Source organism: Lycium ferocissimum, chromosome 5 (genome assembly GCF_029784015.1).
Source record: "Lycium ferocissimum isolate CSIRO_LF1 chromosome 5, AGI_CSIRO_Lferr_CH_V1, whole genome shotgun sequence".
Lineage (NCBI taxonomy): Eukaryota > Viridiplantae > Streptophyta > Magnoliopsida > Solanales > Solanaceae > Lycium > Lycium ferocissimum.
In genome coordinates this window covers 71,385,122-71,399,189 of record NC_081346.1, presented here as the reverse complement: position 1 = coordinate 71,399,189, position 14,068 = coordinate 71,385,122, and the positions used below count along the sequence as shown (strand labels likewise).

The 14,068-nt window shown below is 33.1% G+C and overlaps 1 protein-coding gene across 1 annotated transcript; it reads left to right on the top strand.

Annotated features, from left to right (window-relative positions):
- The first annotated feature begins 2,153 nt into the window (after positions 1-2,153).
- On the top strand, positions 2,154-7,045 carry LOC132057297 (cytokinin riboside 5'-monophosphate phosphoribohydrolase LOG3). Its single transcript, XM_059449835.1, has 7 exons — positions 2,154-2,494; positions 3,549-3,646; positions 3,788-3,818; positions 4,437-4,536; positions 5,837-5,907; positions 6,017-6,160; positions 6,695-7,045. Exons 1-7 carry the CDS (start codon positions 2,372-2,374, stop codon positions 6,785-6,787), a joined length of 660 nt encoding a protein of 219 aa, XP_059305818.1. The 5' UTR covers positions 2,154-2,371; the 3' UTR covers positions 6,788-7,045.
- The last annotated feature ends 7,023 nt before the right edge of the window (positions 7,046-14,068 follow it).

Here is a 14,068-nt window from a genome sequence, read left to right as displayed (position 1 = left end):
AACCAGATTAAGAAAAGTTTCCCTTATAGTACTGTTTATTTCAGAAAGGTAGAATATTCTATTTGTATATTGCTTATGGAGTTCATTTTGTTTATTTTCTAAGTGAAGTTCTGCTGATGACAAGTTCTTTTACTTTCTTTTTGTTTCTATATTTGAGGATGGAATCTCCAAGAATATAGGAAAATGAGTGGAAAAGAGTATTTAGAATTATTAGAGTTAAAAAAGACCATAATTTGAACCTACAATATCACGAGTTCAAATACTACGGCTTCATGATCACTATTTTTCACATTTCAGTCAGGTTTTCTCTACTTCAGAGCTAATTGTATTAAAAATGGTAAATGAAAGAATATTGGTACTTTGGATTTATGATTATAAAAAAATTGTAAAAGAAAAGGTGAAAGAGAGGAAAGATGAATTATTGATGAGTCAACCTGAGATTTATCACTACGTACTAGAAAATCAGAATATCCGTCGAAAATTCTAAATTTTCTTTTAACAAAACGTCTGTCGAAAATTCTGATTTTTTTAATAGTGTATATCTCTATAAGGAAAATGTAAAACTTATGCATTATCAATCCACTATTAGTCTATTCTGCCAATGGATAGACATTCTTAAAACTTATAGAGGAAAGGGAATGTTCTGATTTTTATAATAGTGTATATTTCCAATTTTATTTTATTTTTTTGTTAGGAAAACCTTATCCTTTGAATGTGTCATAATAGTAACAACTTCAAATATGAACCTTTAACATCATCGCGGCATGCGATGGGATAAATAAGATATGTACATTCTTAATTAGAGATCTCAATTTAAAATTCAAGAATTGAAAAGATTCTGATATCATTTTCTTCTTTAATAAATCTACTCCGATATGAATTCGAATTAATTGAAGTCCCAAAATGAATACTGAATACTAGTTCGGAAAGAAAAGTTGATGTGGAATGAACATCATGGCCGAGGAGAATAGGTATGGACCCTCTGCCCTACTAAAAGGAAGTAAGAAAACATCAAGTTGCAAACAGTTGCTTTCTTACCAATAATTCTACAAATGAAATTACTATTTGGTATTTTTAAATTTTTTCTTTTTACTCTGCCTTGACGTGTTATGCTTTTCATCTTTCTGTTGCCTTTTGGTTCAGAATTAACCTTTTGGTTCAGAATTAACTTTTTTCATTCAGAATTAAACCTTAAATAAAAGTGTCAAGTTCTAGATTTAAGAATGGAAAAAATCTTGATGAGAAGAGCTTCCCTTTTAAAAGGGTTTTACGCGATGCGAATTCGAATTAATCGGGCCAGTGGATACCGATAGTTACAGAGAAAAGATCTGCCTTAACGTTGGGTTGTGTCATCTTACAATTACATTTTTGGTTAAGTATAACTTATTCATTCGGAATTAAACCTTAAAGAAAAGTATCAGGTTCGAGGTTTTAGAATGGAAAGAGTTCTAGATAGAGAACGCTTTCCTTTTCAATGAGGTTGACGCAAATTCAAATTAATCATACCATTGGGTAACAATTACAGAATGGTCATGCGAAAAAACAACTTTGTCTTGACGTGTTTCATCTTATTATTACATTGTTGGTTCACTATTAACTTTTTCATTCAGAATTAAACCTTGAATGAAGGTGTTGGATTCAAGGTTATCTCTTTAACGGACTCTACACGACATGAATTCGAATTAATTGGGTCAGTGAGTTTCAGATATAGCATGGTCAGGGGCGGAGCCACATACTGTTAAGTCGGCAAAAAACTATACTATTTATACATGGTTAAAATTATTTTTATGTATAGATAGTAGATGTTGAATCCCTTGGACTTCTTCGTGTGTTTACTTTTTCATATTTTGAACCCCTTTATCACAAATCCTGACTTGGCCACTGAGCACGGTTATACCAATAGAGTAGCATTTTACCAACCATAGTCTCATTTTCCATTAAATTTGGAGGAAAATTGACCTTTATTTCTCTAATTAATGAAATTAAAAAAAAAATGTAAAAGAAATAAGGTGGTCCACACGTGCCTAGAGAGAGCACAAAACCCAAGCGTGCTAAGTGATAGTCACGTGCCATACCCCTCGCATATGTGGCATATGGTATTGAGCAATTTGGAAAGTGGTCAAGCTAATAAGGGTCTATAGGTATTATTCATTATTATTCTTCTGTGTCACACACGTATATGTGAAATAGCCTATAGCCCTATAGTCCCTTTTGGACCTCTATATATATTGCTCTCTCAGAGTTCATATGTAAGAAAGAGCTAAAAAGTTTGTTATTTTGAATTTTGTTCAAGGAAAAAAAAAAAAAAAAAAAAAGGGGGTCTTTTTGAAAGAACAAAGTTATTAAAGAAAGGTGAAAACTTTAAAAAAATATGGAGATGGAAAGTGATGTAGTGATGGTGTCAAAATTCAAAAGGATTTGTGTGTTTTGTGGTAGTAGTCAAGGGAAAAAAAGTAGCTATCAAGATGCTGCTATTGAGCTTGGCAAAGAATTGGTATAACTATTTTTTCTTCAGTACAATAATGGCACTACCCCCTTTTTTTTTTTTGGTTTTGTGAAGTTTTTTCTTATTTGGGTTTTTGGGAAAAATGGTTTGGTTCTGTTTTGGGAGGTCACTATTTTACATTCTTGGTATGTAAAAATGGAGTCTTTATTGAAGTTAATGCAAGTTTTGTGGAATGTATGTACATGGTGATTTGAATTTTAGGTTAATTCTCTCACTTTGGTTGAAATTTTTTCATTCTTGGTATGTAAAAATGGAGTCTTTGTTGAAGTTAATGCTAGTTTTGTGGAATGTATGTACATGATGTTTTGAATTTTAGGTTGATTTGAGCATTTGGGTTGAAAAATTTTCATTCTTGGTGTGTAAAAATGGAGTCTTTGTTGAAGTTAATGCAAGTTTTGTAGAATGTGTATACATGGTGATTTAAATTTTAGGTTGAGTCTCTCACTTTGGTCAATTTTTTTTCATTCTTGGTATGTAAAAATGGAGCTTTGTTGAAGTTAATGCAAGTTTTGTAAGAATGTATACACATGATGATTTGAATTTTAGGTTTATTAGAGCATTTGGGTTGAAATTTTTTCATGCAAATGTGATGTTACTTTGAGTCTTTTTCCAACAGAATGCCTGCATGCAATTCTTCTATCTGTGTGTTTTCTTGGTTATGTATGTGTGTAGGTTCATTCTATTCTTGAAGTTGCTTTCCTTTTTTAAAATAAAAAATGTTCTTTGTTTATGTGTTAGCTTTACATTTTTTTTGTGAAATCAATGTTTCCTGTTACTTTCATTTACAGGGGTTTTGCATCTATTTCATCCCAACCCACCCCCCCCCCCCCCCCCTCACCCACCCCACACCATATTGTACAATTTCTTGCATTTATGTCTCATCATCATCTTCATATATGCAAATTAGATGTACTAACAAGTACATTTGTTTTTTTGGGCATGTTGTTATTCATTTTTCATCTTTAAGCAATGTGAATGTACTAAAAGAAAACCCATTTTTTTTTTTTTTTTTTTTTTTATGTGAGTTTTCTTGATATTGAAGGTCTCAAGGAACATTGATTTGGTCTATGGAGGAGGTAGCATAGGCCTTATGGGTTTGGTTTCACAAGCAGTTCATGATGGTGGTAGGCATGTTATTGGGTGAGTAGAAAAAGATACCTTTCTATGCTAAAATATTAGTAGTTAAGTAATTAGTACTATTTTAACATGAAGAATTGAGTTAATCCTCTTAATTATTACATCAAAACTAATTTCTTTTGTCATGTTATTGTCTGCCTGCAGAGTCATTCCCAAGACACTCATGCCTAGAGAGGTATGTCTGCTGTTTTCTTGAAAAGTCTTAGGCCTTTCTTGATAATACTATATAACAAAATAAAGAAGACAAAATAAAGAAGCTTCAATAGTATATTCCCATTGTTTATGAGTTGAGACTTTGAGTTAGTTTCTTGTTAACTATGGTTCTGTCATAAATAACCATGTACAGTAATTTTTTTCTGGGGTTCTGTAGGAACTGTTTCTTTCTTGGTCCTTATTGGTCTTATCCATATCCCCCATAGTACTTTGGCAGCTGTCTTTTTTCACTGTTATTATGTATTCTAAGGTTCCTAATGTGTTTCTCTGAAATTTCCCTTTCTGAGTGGCATGCTTTATTCACTCTGTTGCTTCTGTTTAGCTCTTGTATTTTTCCTTCTTGGCTGTTAGTGAGTATTGGTACATGTATATACTGTATATTTTGTGTCTATGTTTGGTGACTTTCCTCTTCAAAATCAAGATTTTTGGTGGATTTATCATCATTGCTTCACTGCATTAATGCCACTATAGTCCAGCAAGAACTTGTTTTTCCTCTGACCCTTTAACCCCCACCACCCATTTTTGGCACATATTTCAAGAAGTTGGAAAAAAATTCATATTTTATCCTTTTTTTCCACAGTTAACTGGTGAAACAGTAGGGGAAGTGAAGGCAGTTTCAGGTATGCATCAAAGGAAAGCTGAGATGGCTAGGCACTCTGATGCTTTTATTGCCTTACCAGGTTGGTATACAATAAGCACAATTTTTCACTTCTTACACTCAAATTCCCAGGCAAAATGGTAATGAAAAAAGTACATCAGGTGCTTTTGGTTTGCTAATTTGGGCATAGGTTCACCATATCTCGTCTGTTTTATTCTACTGTGAGTTCAGATAGTCATTTTTCTTAGCTTAGTATGCCTCACATTTCCACAATAACTTTTAAGAGAAGTAACATCTAATATGATGGACTTCAAGATAGCATTTTTGAGATTTTCAAGATTTCTATGACCTAGATAATTGATAAAAGTACCAAGACAAGTTACTGCCTTGGAAGAATAATTTTGCTTCCTCACATGGAAATCCTCTTGGTTTGTCCAATTATCTACACTTGTTATATGCAGAGGCGGAGCTAGAATTTCGAGTTTATGGGTTCAAAATTCTAGAAAACACAGCTTACTAAGTTTTGAATAAATTATTTACACATACTAAGTGATTTTTTTTTAACACAAAAACAAGGTCTGGGCCAAAGTTATTAGGTTCCGCCGAATCCGCAAGCCCCCACTTATACGGGTAGGGGAGGGGAATTGTCTCTTCTTGACAACTGAGGGATTTTTTATACACAAAAGAGGATAAAGTGCATACAGAAAATGTGAATTCTTGAAAAATTCTCAAAAATATTGTATGAAACTTGAAGAATCAGATAATCAAAAGCTCTTTGGTCCTTTGAAGTCTCACACAATCCCCAAAGACTCATGATTAGAAAAGCCTATATTTCAAACTCTAGTTGTTGACCTATCAACATCTTGCACTGAAAATTAAGAGCTGTTTTTTCACTGCTTATAAAAAATAAAACTGGTTCTGTCATTTATTCTTTTCCTTAAATGTTCACTGCCCTCCTGCAAGAATCTTCCTCTAATCTTACTGAGAGAAAAAAAGAGGAAACTGTCACACTTTCACAAAATTGTAAATGCCAACTAGTTGCTGTACCTAACAAGGCATCATGCTCACTCTATTCAAGGAATTCTTTACTTCTCCAAAAATTCAACTAGTCATATATAGTACTGGTTCTGGCTGCAATTTCATAAAACTTCAAAACCAAAAAATAAAATAAAAATCAGAGACATTATAGCCTGAGAACTTAGCAGAGGATCAAGCCTTCCTATTTGCTGAAGGATGAGGCCAATAAATGCCAAATTCTTGTACTGGAATGACATATAAAAGATATTTATTTTCACTTTCTTTTCCATTTGACTTTCATCAATCAAAAGTTGCTTTACTTGAAATTAACTGGTTTCAGAATTTAAATTTTATATTGCATACAGGTGGTTATGGCACTCTTGAGGAGCTACTTGAAGTAATTACTTGGGCGCAACTTGGTATCCACGATAAGCCGGTACATAATGATACATGCAACTTTTCGATCATCACACGTATTTTATTTTTCTATTTTCTAGCTCGACAAATTCGGAATTAAAAGTCATATGCAATGTACAATTTTGCAGGTCGGATTGCTGAATGTGGATGGATATTACAATTCATTATTGTCATTTATTGACAAAGCTGTGGAGGAAGGCTTCATCAGTCCCAATGCTCGCCAAATCATTGTTTCTGCTCCAACAGCAATGGAGCTGGTCGAGAAACTGGAGGTAACTTCTTATAAGAAACAAACCACAAAGTTCATTCTTGGTGAAAATGTTCTATCTGCTGAACTGCTCTATCTAACCTTTTCTTTTGTTGGGATAATTACATTTTTGGACAGCTCTATAACATAATAGGCGGTAAATGTGTATTTTTTTGTATATTAAGTACAAAAGACATATAATATACATCCAATATACATATAATATACATAATCAGGGTATAGGTTTTGTATATTTTGGCTAACGCCCATAATTAATTTTGGCCGACAGGCCAAAAATTTAAAAGCCCTTTTTTGCCCTTTCTTGGAGTCATATGCGTAAATTACACGAATTATCTTTAAAAAGTTGACCTGAAAGCTACAAAAAATATGGAAATGTTTCTCCTAAGCCTCATTGACAGCCAAGAAACATTGATCTTTTCTGGCTGAGATAGGAGATAAACTTAATGATATTTGATATATGTACTCGTTCTTATTTCATGCTGCCGCGGATTGAAATGACAAGCTGTACTTATGAAGTGTATATTTTTTGCAATTGTAGGAATATGTTCCTTGCCACGAAAGAGTTGCTTCGAAGTTGAGCTGGGAGATGGAGCAGCTTGGCTACCCTCAAGCACAAGAAATTGCACGGTGAAAAAAATGGATTTGCAAGCATAGAAATGTGGATTAGGAATTGGAAATATCAAACTGGAAGAAGCTAACTTGAATGAAATTCTTAATTTTTGTTGTGTTGGGGGATACCCTTTTTGTAAATCAATCTAGAAATGACAAACAGCATATGTCTTGGTCCCTTCACAGGAAATGTCCTTATTTTACTGTAAGATGTAACTACTAAGATGCATATGAACTTCCCTTTTAATGTCAACTTACCAAGCTTTCCTTTTTGCTCCTGTATTTCTTATTCTTTATGAAACATTATATTGCTCCTCTGTCCAAATTTTGTCGATATTTTATATCAAAGTTTTGGTATATTCCTGGTTTCGAGCATTCTTCTTGTTGAGTTTATCGCCTGTTATGGAGAAACATTAACAATAGGAACAGGCTGTTGAATTCAAAATATTCACAAGTTAGGTAATCTTGAAATTCTAGAAGTTGCATCAACACTGGGAAAGATTTGTAACAGAGCAAGTACTGTGAGATTCTCTTTATTGTTTCTTTAGATGATCTGTAGTATGATATTCAGATTATCTTCCAACTTGATTTTAATATAACACCTACACCTACAACGTGAAAATTGATCATCCAATTGTTTAAAAAGGGGCCTATGACAACCCTGATTGAATCTTGGGGAGAACTATTAGAGCAACTGAAAAAATGGAAGGGAAGCCTGGGATCAATGGTAAAGTTATCTTCGTATGGTCTTTGGGTTACAAGTTCATGCTGGGGAATCAGTAGACTATACTTGCATCAGGAATTGGTTGTCTACACCATACCTCCTTTGGATGCGGCCCTTTTTCGAATAGTCTCTGTGTGGCCTATAGGTCATAGGAATTAGTCACTAGTATTTGCAACTCTTTCTTGGATTGTTTCCGTGTTACCTATAGGTTACAGGTTCGAGACATGAAATCAGTCACTGACATATATGTAAGGGTAGGTTGCCTACACCACACCTCCTCTGGGTGCGGCCCTTTTCCAGATCATCTCCATGTTACCTATAGGTCATAAGTTGGGGACGTGGAATAAGTTACTGTTACTTGTGTCAGGGTAGGCTTCCTATACCATGGGCCCCATTCCTAGATCCTGCTTGAACGCGCGATACTTCTTCACCAGACTATCCATTTAAACTGAAAAAGTTGTTAACAGCTTTTGTCTTTGCACTCTTTGGTGGCAATAGCATCATGTTCAAATGGTAAAATGTCATCTCTGTACTTTCCTTTTTGACTAGGGATGCTATGATACCATTTATTCCTTTGTGGACATTCACATTCTATGGTCAACAAGAGCACTAACAAGCTGTTACTAATAACAAGATGGTCACCAATCAAATGAATCCATTTTTCATGTCCTTTTCATTTTTCTTGGTCTAGTATCAATACTGCATTGACAAATGACAATGAAACAATTTGCTCTTGCTAGGACCAACTAATTATACTCTACTAAATACAAGATAATTAAACTGTCTAAAAAAGAAAAGTAACAAAGCTTTCATGAAGTATTATTATAAGTGGAGATGGAGGGACCAATGTACTCTTGACAAAAGCACATGTTTCTAACTGACAACAATATTGATGTTTGCTGTTAAGGTTTCAACTATAACACAACCAAAGACAGGTAACAGAAAGGGGCCGGCTGAAGCTAATTAGAGGGAGAAGGAAGGGTCCCCTATGCTTCTTGCTCGGGGAAACCATAAGGTGAGGTCGGGTCTGTCGCCAACGAATGAGAGATTGACATGTGTCACCCAGAAGCAAATTATACGAATGAGAGATTGACATGTGTCGCCTAGAAGGAAATCATGAATTTAAAGTACTTGGGCTCATAATAAGTGGAGTTATTACTCATGCACAAGTTCATTTTTTTTTTTTTTTCAGCATATGAACATAATTGAAAGAATGACAAAAGTGATCCCTTATGTTTGGTAGTAGATTCCAAATGGTCTTTCTAAATGTACTTCTAAGCAGTTTTTGTCCCTTTAAGTTTGCCGAAAGTGAGCACTTTTAATTTCTGCCAAACATTTAACAAATTCTAGCTGTTAGGTTTAACAAGAACTATTAAAAAAGATTTTACATAAACTCACAGGTCACATTCTTGAGTCGAGAGTCTTTTGGAAACAACCTCTCTACCTTCCAAGGTAGGGGTAAGGCTGCGTACACTCTACCCTCCCCAAAATTCACTTGTGGAATTTCACTGCGCATATTGTTGTTGTTGCTGTTGTTGTCACAAGTCACATTTGGAGGGTACAATGTTGTAGTTTCTATTGTTTTGCTTTGTTTCTCGAGTCTGGTATAGTTTTTGAAGTTGAAGTTTTAGTTTTTGTTATTTTTATTTACATATGCCATCTGGTGCAGTTTTAGGTGTTGTGATTTCTGAGATTTGAAGGGACTTTTCTGATATTTCTAGTTGAGTCTATTTTTTTTTTCACAGTTCCCACTAAAAAAAAATTTGACCAAAATCAAAAGTGATCGCATTTAACAAACTTAAAGAATTAAAACAGCTTGAGAGTACATTTAAGGGAAATTGACCATTTTGTGTCATTTTCTCGTGTATAATTCTGAGCCAAAAATATTGGGTTCAGATGAATTCAGTGAACCCGTTATAAATCCGACTCTCTCTCTCTCTCTCTATATATATATATATATATTGAAAGCTACGGCTAACTAGCAGCATAAGCAAGGCAAGGAGAGCATGTGGGCTATTTGATTATTATTATAGTCAAAATGATAGTCTCATGTTGGTCCCCAGTTTCACTTGATATCATGTACTAGTTAACCACACTGGGTAATGCTTAACTGGCTAATAGTTGGAGAATATGTACGAGGTGCCAAAACTCAAAAGGCAGTTGAAGAGTCAATTCCTATGTGTTTTTTTGGCTTGGGCTTAATTATGAAAATTCCACAAGGGAATGTACTCTGAAATGATGTTGAAACATAGGAAAGGTTGAAAAAAAAAAAAGTACCCACATTCAATATTAATGGGTAGTGTTAATCTCACAAATTTTTGGTCAGTTTTCTTTTTTTGAGATAATTGTTTAGTAAATAACTATCATTGAAACAGAAGACAAAGCTATATCAATCAAGAATGACCACGGCCTCTAGGTCAGCTTGCCTTTTGCCTTGTGGCTTGGATCAAAGGATAAGGTGCTGATTATTTTTGCAATATGGACCTTTTAGACCGCAATCTAAAGATTTCCTTTAAGCATTCTCAGGAATTATATTTGCACAACTTTTAAAAATAAGGACAAAATCTAAATGATGAACTAAAAAGGTACATTTGCATAAATCAGCGTGCTACTTCTAGGCTTTCTGGTTGATAAAAAATGTTTAAACTTCAAAGTTGCATGAACATAAATCTAATAATATAAAACCTCTTCCCAATTTTTTTAAAAAAGGGTAACACTATCTCCACCAATCTGAAATTTAGAGTAACATATTCTTCTTTGATGTTCCTACAACATGTGAACGTTTCTTGAAAAGAAGTAATTTCTTGAAAAGAAGTACGAGACAGGAAGTAGAATCGTAATTATAATAAGATAAATTAAATAAGAACATTGATTTAATAAGGTATCTCAAGGAAAAATTAAATGAAACTTAAATTTGATCATGTACGAGTCGAGTTGTGATAAGTAGGGGTGTCTAAAAGTAAACCGACAAACTACACCAAACCGATAAACCGAGTCAAACCGAGAAAAAACCCGACTAGTGGTTTGGTGTTGAAAAAAAAAAAACCGACCATAATTGGTTTGGTTTTAGCTAAAAAAAGTCAAACCGAACCAAACCAACCCGACATTACATGTATTCAATTTTAAAAATATTTTATACATAAAAATATTTATTTGTAACGTAATTTATAAATATTTCTTAAATTTTTTTCGTAGTTTTTAATCTATTATCATATTATTCAAGCTTGAACTTAGAATTTTGAATGTCAATAAGTTTTATATCCTATGGATGTTAGTAACTCATATAAAGTCCAAACCAAAACTAACCAACACTAATACTAACAAAAGAAATTCAATTTACCACTAGGAATGACAATAATGTTGGATATCTATTCTTTAGTTTTGCATAATTAGTTTAGCGAGTGAAAATACATAACTTAAGTTTTTTTTTTCTTGTCATGTAATTAATACTTATTAGCCGTACTTATTTTAGCATGACTTAGTATTTTTAGATTATGGTCATTTTCTTTATGGCTTATTAATTAGCAATATTTATTTTAACCCATTTTATTATCTTTTGTTGATATTTTAATACAATGTCATCACTCTTCTCACATTTTGTATTATTTTCTTATGAAACACCTTAATTATATAGTTGTATCTTACTAGGACTAAAGAAATATTTAAAGTAAAAGTTATATGTTTTGTATAAAGACTATTCCGAAAAAAAAAAACCCGAAAAACCTGAGGGTGAAAAACTCAAATTTTATTGGTTTGATTTGGTCTATAAATTTAAAAACCCGACACAATTGGTTTGGTTTGGTGTTTAAAAAATCTGAACCAACCCGGTCCATGTACACCCCTAGTTGTGATAATAGATTGATATCGCTTATGCAAATTTTATGTACGCCACTGAGAGATAGGTGAGTTTTCTTTATTATCACCTGATATCCTGAACCGACTAGCGCATAGGTTCGTGTCACGTAAAGCCCATCAAAAGGAGAAGCGTTTTCTAACAGGGTTTCTCCTCAAGGCTCGAATCTGAGACATGTAAAATTCACAGATACTCACTTTTCAGCCTATATAATTGAAAATAGCCATTGTTATGACTATATTTCAAAGAAAGGGTCAAAAAGTGACCAGTGCGCGTTATCCTACGGTCGAGGCCTCTGGGTAAGGATGGAATATGTATCTCACTACACGGTAAGTGAGTTTGTTACACGCGTTCCTATTAATTTGAACCAATGATTTGTCTCAAAAACTTCAACATAATTAAGCATAATAACCCTGCATTCTATAGTACTCAACAGTCGACAAATGTGCATTGTGCACCAAAAGTGGATGTTATTCGTTTATGAGGTTAAGCATGCTAATTTTGCCAAACTGGTTAAAATTGGGCAAGGAATAATTATTATAAATAGAACAACTGAAATTGACAGCCTTGGTTTTAAGCACATGAATGTAAACAGTAGAAAAATGTACTTCCATAATCTTTTTGTAGGCAAACATTAAAATTTTCATAGGAACACAATCATTTGAAAATATACTTTTGATAAGTTAGTGAGCTGAACAACTATTTTTGGTGCAGCACAAAACTACTCAAAGGCAGATCACAGATGGCGCCTATTATTTGCCATGGGATTTGACTGACCATTATTTTCAACGCGAAATACAGATATTTATATGAAAAATCACTAAAATATCAACATATATATTATATTTTGAAATCATTAATTTTAAAAGTGGGATGAGTTTGATGCTTAAAATCTTAAGACCGTTTGGTTGGGGAATAAGTTATCTCGCGATTATAATGACGGGATTATAATATGTGACAAATAATGACGGATTTAGTTAGTGGATATATTTTTATTAGTAGATGTTTGGTTGAGTCCATTGCGATTTGCACACCTAACGTATGTCCTCTTTTGAGATTTGCACCCTGTCTTTTTTTTATTTTTAATAATTCGCACCCAAACCTCTTTATTTCTTTGCAAAACAATAAAACGCTCCCTTTTTTCTTTTTCTTTTTTTTAAATTTTCACAAGGGAAAAATTGGAAAATACATATAATAAAGAAAGAAATTCCACAAAATTAAGAAAAAGCTAAATAAGAAATGACAACCTTAACTGGTTACATTCTTTCTTAAATTGCTTGGGCATATCCATAATTCCCAACTTCTGTGGTCTGAATGATTGAAACTTGTTTTGTTTACAAATTTATCTGTTGTTGGAATGAAGGTGAATTTAATGTGAAACTTTGTCGGATCCTATCAGGTCAGGGTGAAGAACTATTAAACATCTATGTTCGCCGTTATGAGCTTAGAAGCTTCAATAGTATCAAATCTGGAGTCAAATTAAAACCATTAAAAGTTTGCTAAAGGGCAGATGAATATGAATTAGAGTTCAGAACAATTAAAATCCAACTGGAATTTGGGTACCCCCCCACATAAATGACTATATTCTCACCTATATTACTAATTTCTTAGGAAGACATGTTATACATTATACATGCTGGTCTAAAACTTGTCATCTGCGTTGTCTCGAAGGCCAAGCCTAGAAATAACGAGGCAGTAGGAGTCCCAATCTGTCTTTTGAAGATACTTCATTAAATTCTTCCTCTTTTGCACCATTTCTGGTTGACAAGTTAAGGTTGTGTAATTTCTTTCTTTATGATTTGTATTTCCAATTTTGTCCTTGTGAAATTTTTAATAAAAGAGTGTTTTCCTTGTGTTGCAAAAAAAATAAAGAGGCTAGGGTGCGAATCGTTAAAAAAAAAATAGGACAGGGTGCAAATCACAAAAGAAGTCGTACGTTAGGGGTGCAAAACGCAACGGATATAATATAACATGTACAATTTGGTTTAAACTGAAAAAATTGAGAAAATCTTTTATTTAATTTCAAATATAAACTTATCTTTCTACAAAAATTTAGGAGAAAAGCTTTGGAGAAACAAAAACATGCCATTTTGTTGTTTTATCCCCCAGATCATTATCAATTGTAGTATAAATAATCTCGAATTGCTCATGCCGAAATAAAAATTATACCAAACATGGGATATATAAAATAATCTCACAATTTATCTCATAATTATAATCTCTTATTCATTAACTTAAAAAATTAAATCCATTAAATTTAAATCTTAAACCCACTTCTCACTTTATTTCATGCAAAGTGCTAATAGAAAGCCAAAGATAAGATGTTCTAAGTAGGTTATTGTTTTGTTAGTGGGAAGCAAAATGGCAGCTAATAGATACTAAAAAAGGAATAAAGAAAATAATAGATGGATGAATTTTGCCTGCCATAACAATGATAATAATTCCTCAAGAGAGCACACTTCAACAGCTGGCATATTACTTGTGTTCCCCATTTAGCTCTATACACTATAAGTGATTTTGAAATAATCAAAATGCGTATAATGTTTGGTTGAATCTTTTGGAAGGTCCATCTTGTAATTGAATTTTACATGTAATTAATTATAATTATGCAATTCTCGGAGGAGGGGAAAATAATTGGTGGTATGACTATTCAAATTCTTATTATTTTTTTATTTTTAATATTTTCTTATATATACATATGTTTGTCATACAATAACACGCATTTA

What these genes read in the sequence shown, in the direction of transcription:
- LOC132057297 (XM_059449835.1), top strand. Translation starts at nt 2,372, where the DNA reads ATGGAGATGGAAAGTGATGTAGTGATGGTGTCAAAATTCAAAAGGATT. An exon ending in TTGGTATCCACGATAAGCCG is followed by an intron (nt 5,908 to 6,016) that starts GTACATAATGAT and finishes ACAATTTTGCAG; the next exon opens with GTCGGATTGCTGAATGTGGA. An exon ending in AGCTGGTCGAGAAACTGGAG is followed by an intron (nt 6,161 to 6,694) that starts GTAACTTCTTAT and finishes TTGCAATTGTAG; the next exon opens with GAATATGTTCCTTGCCACGA.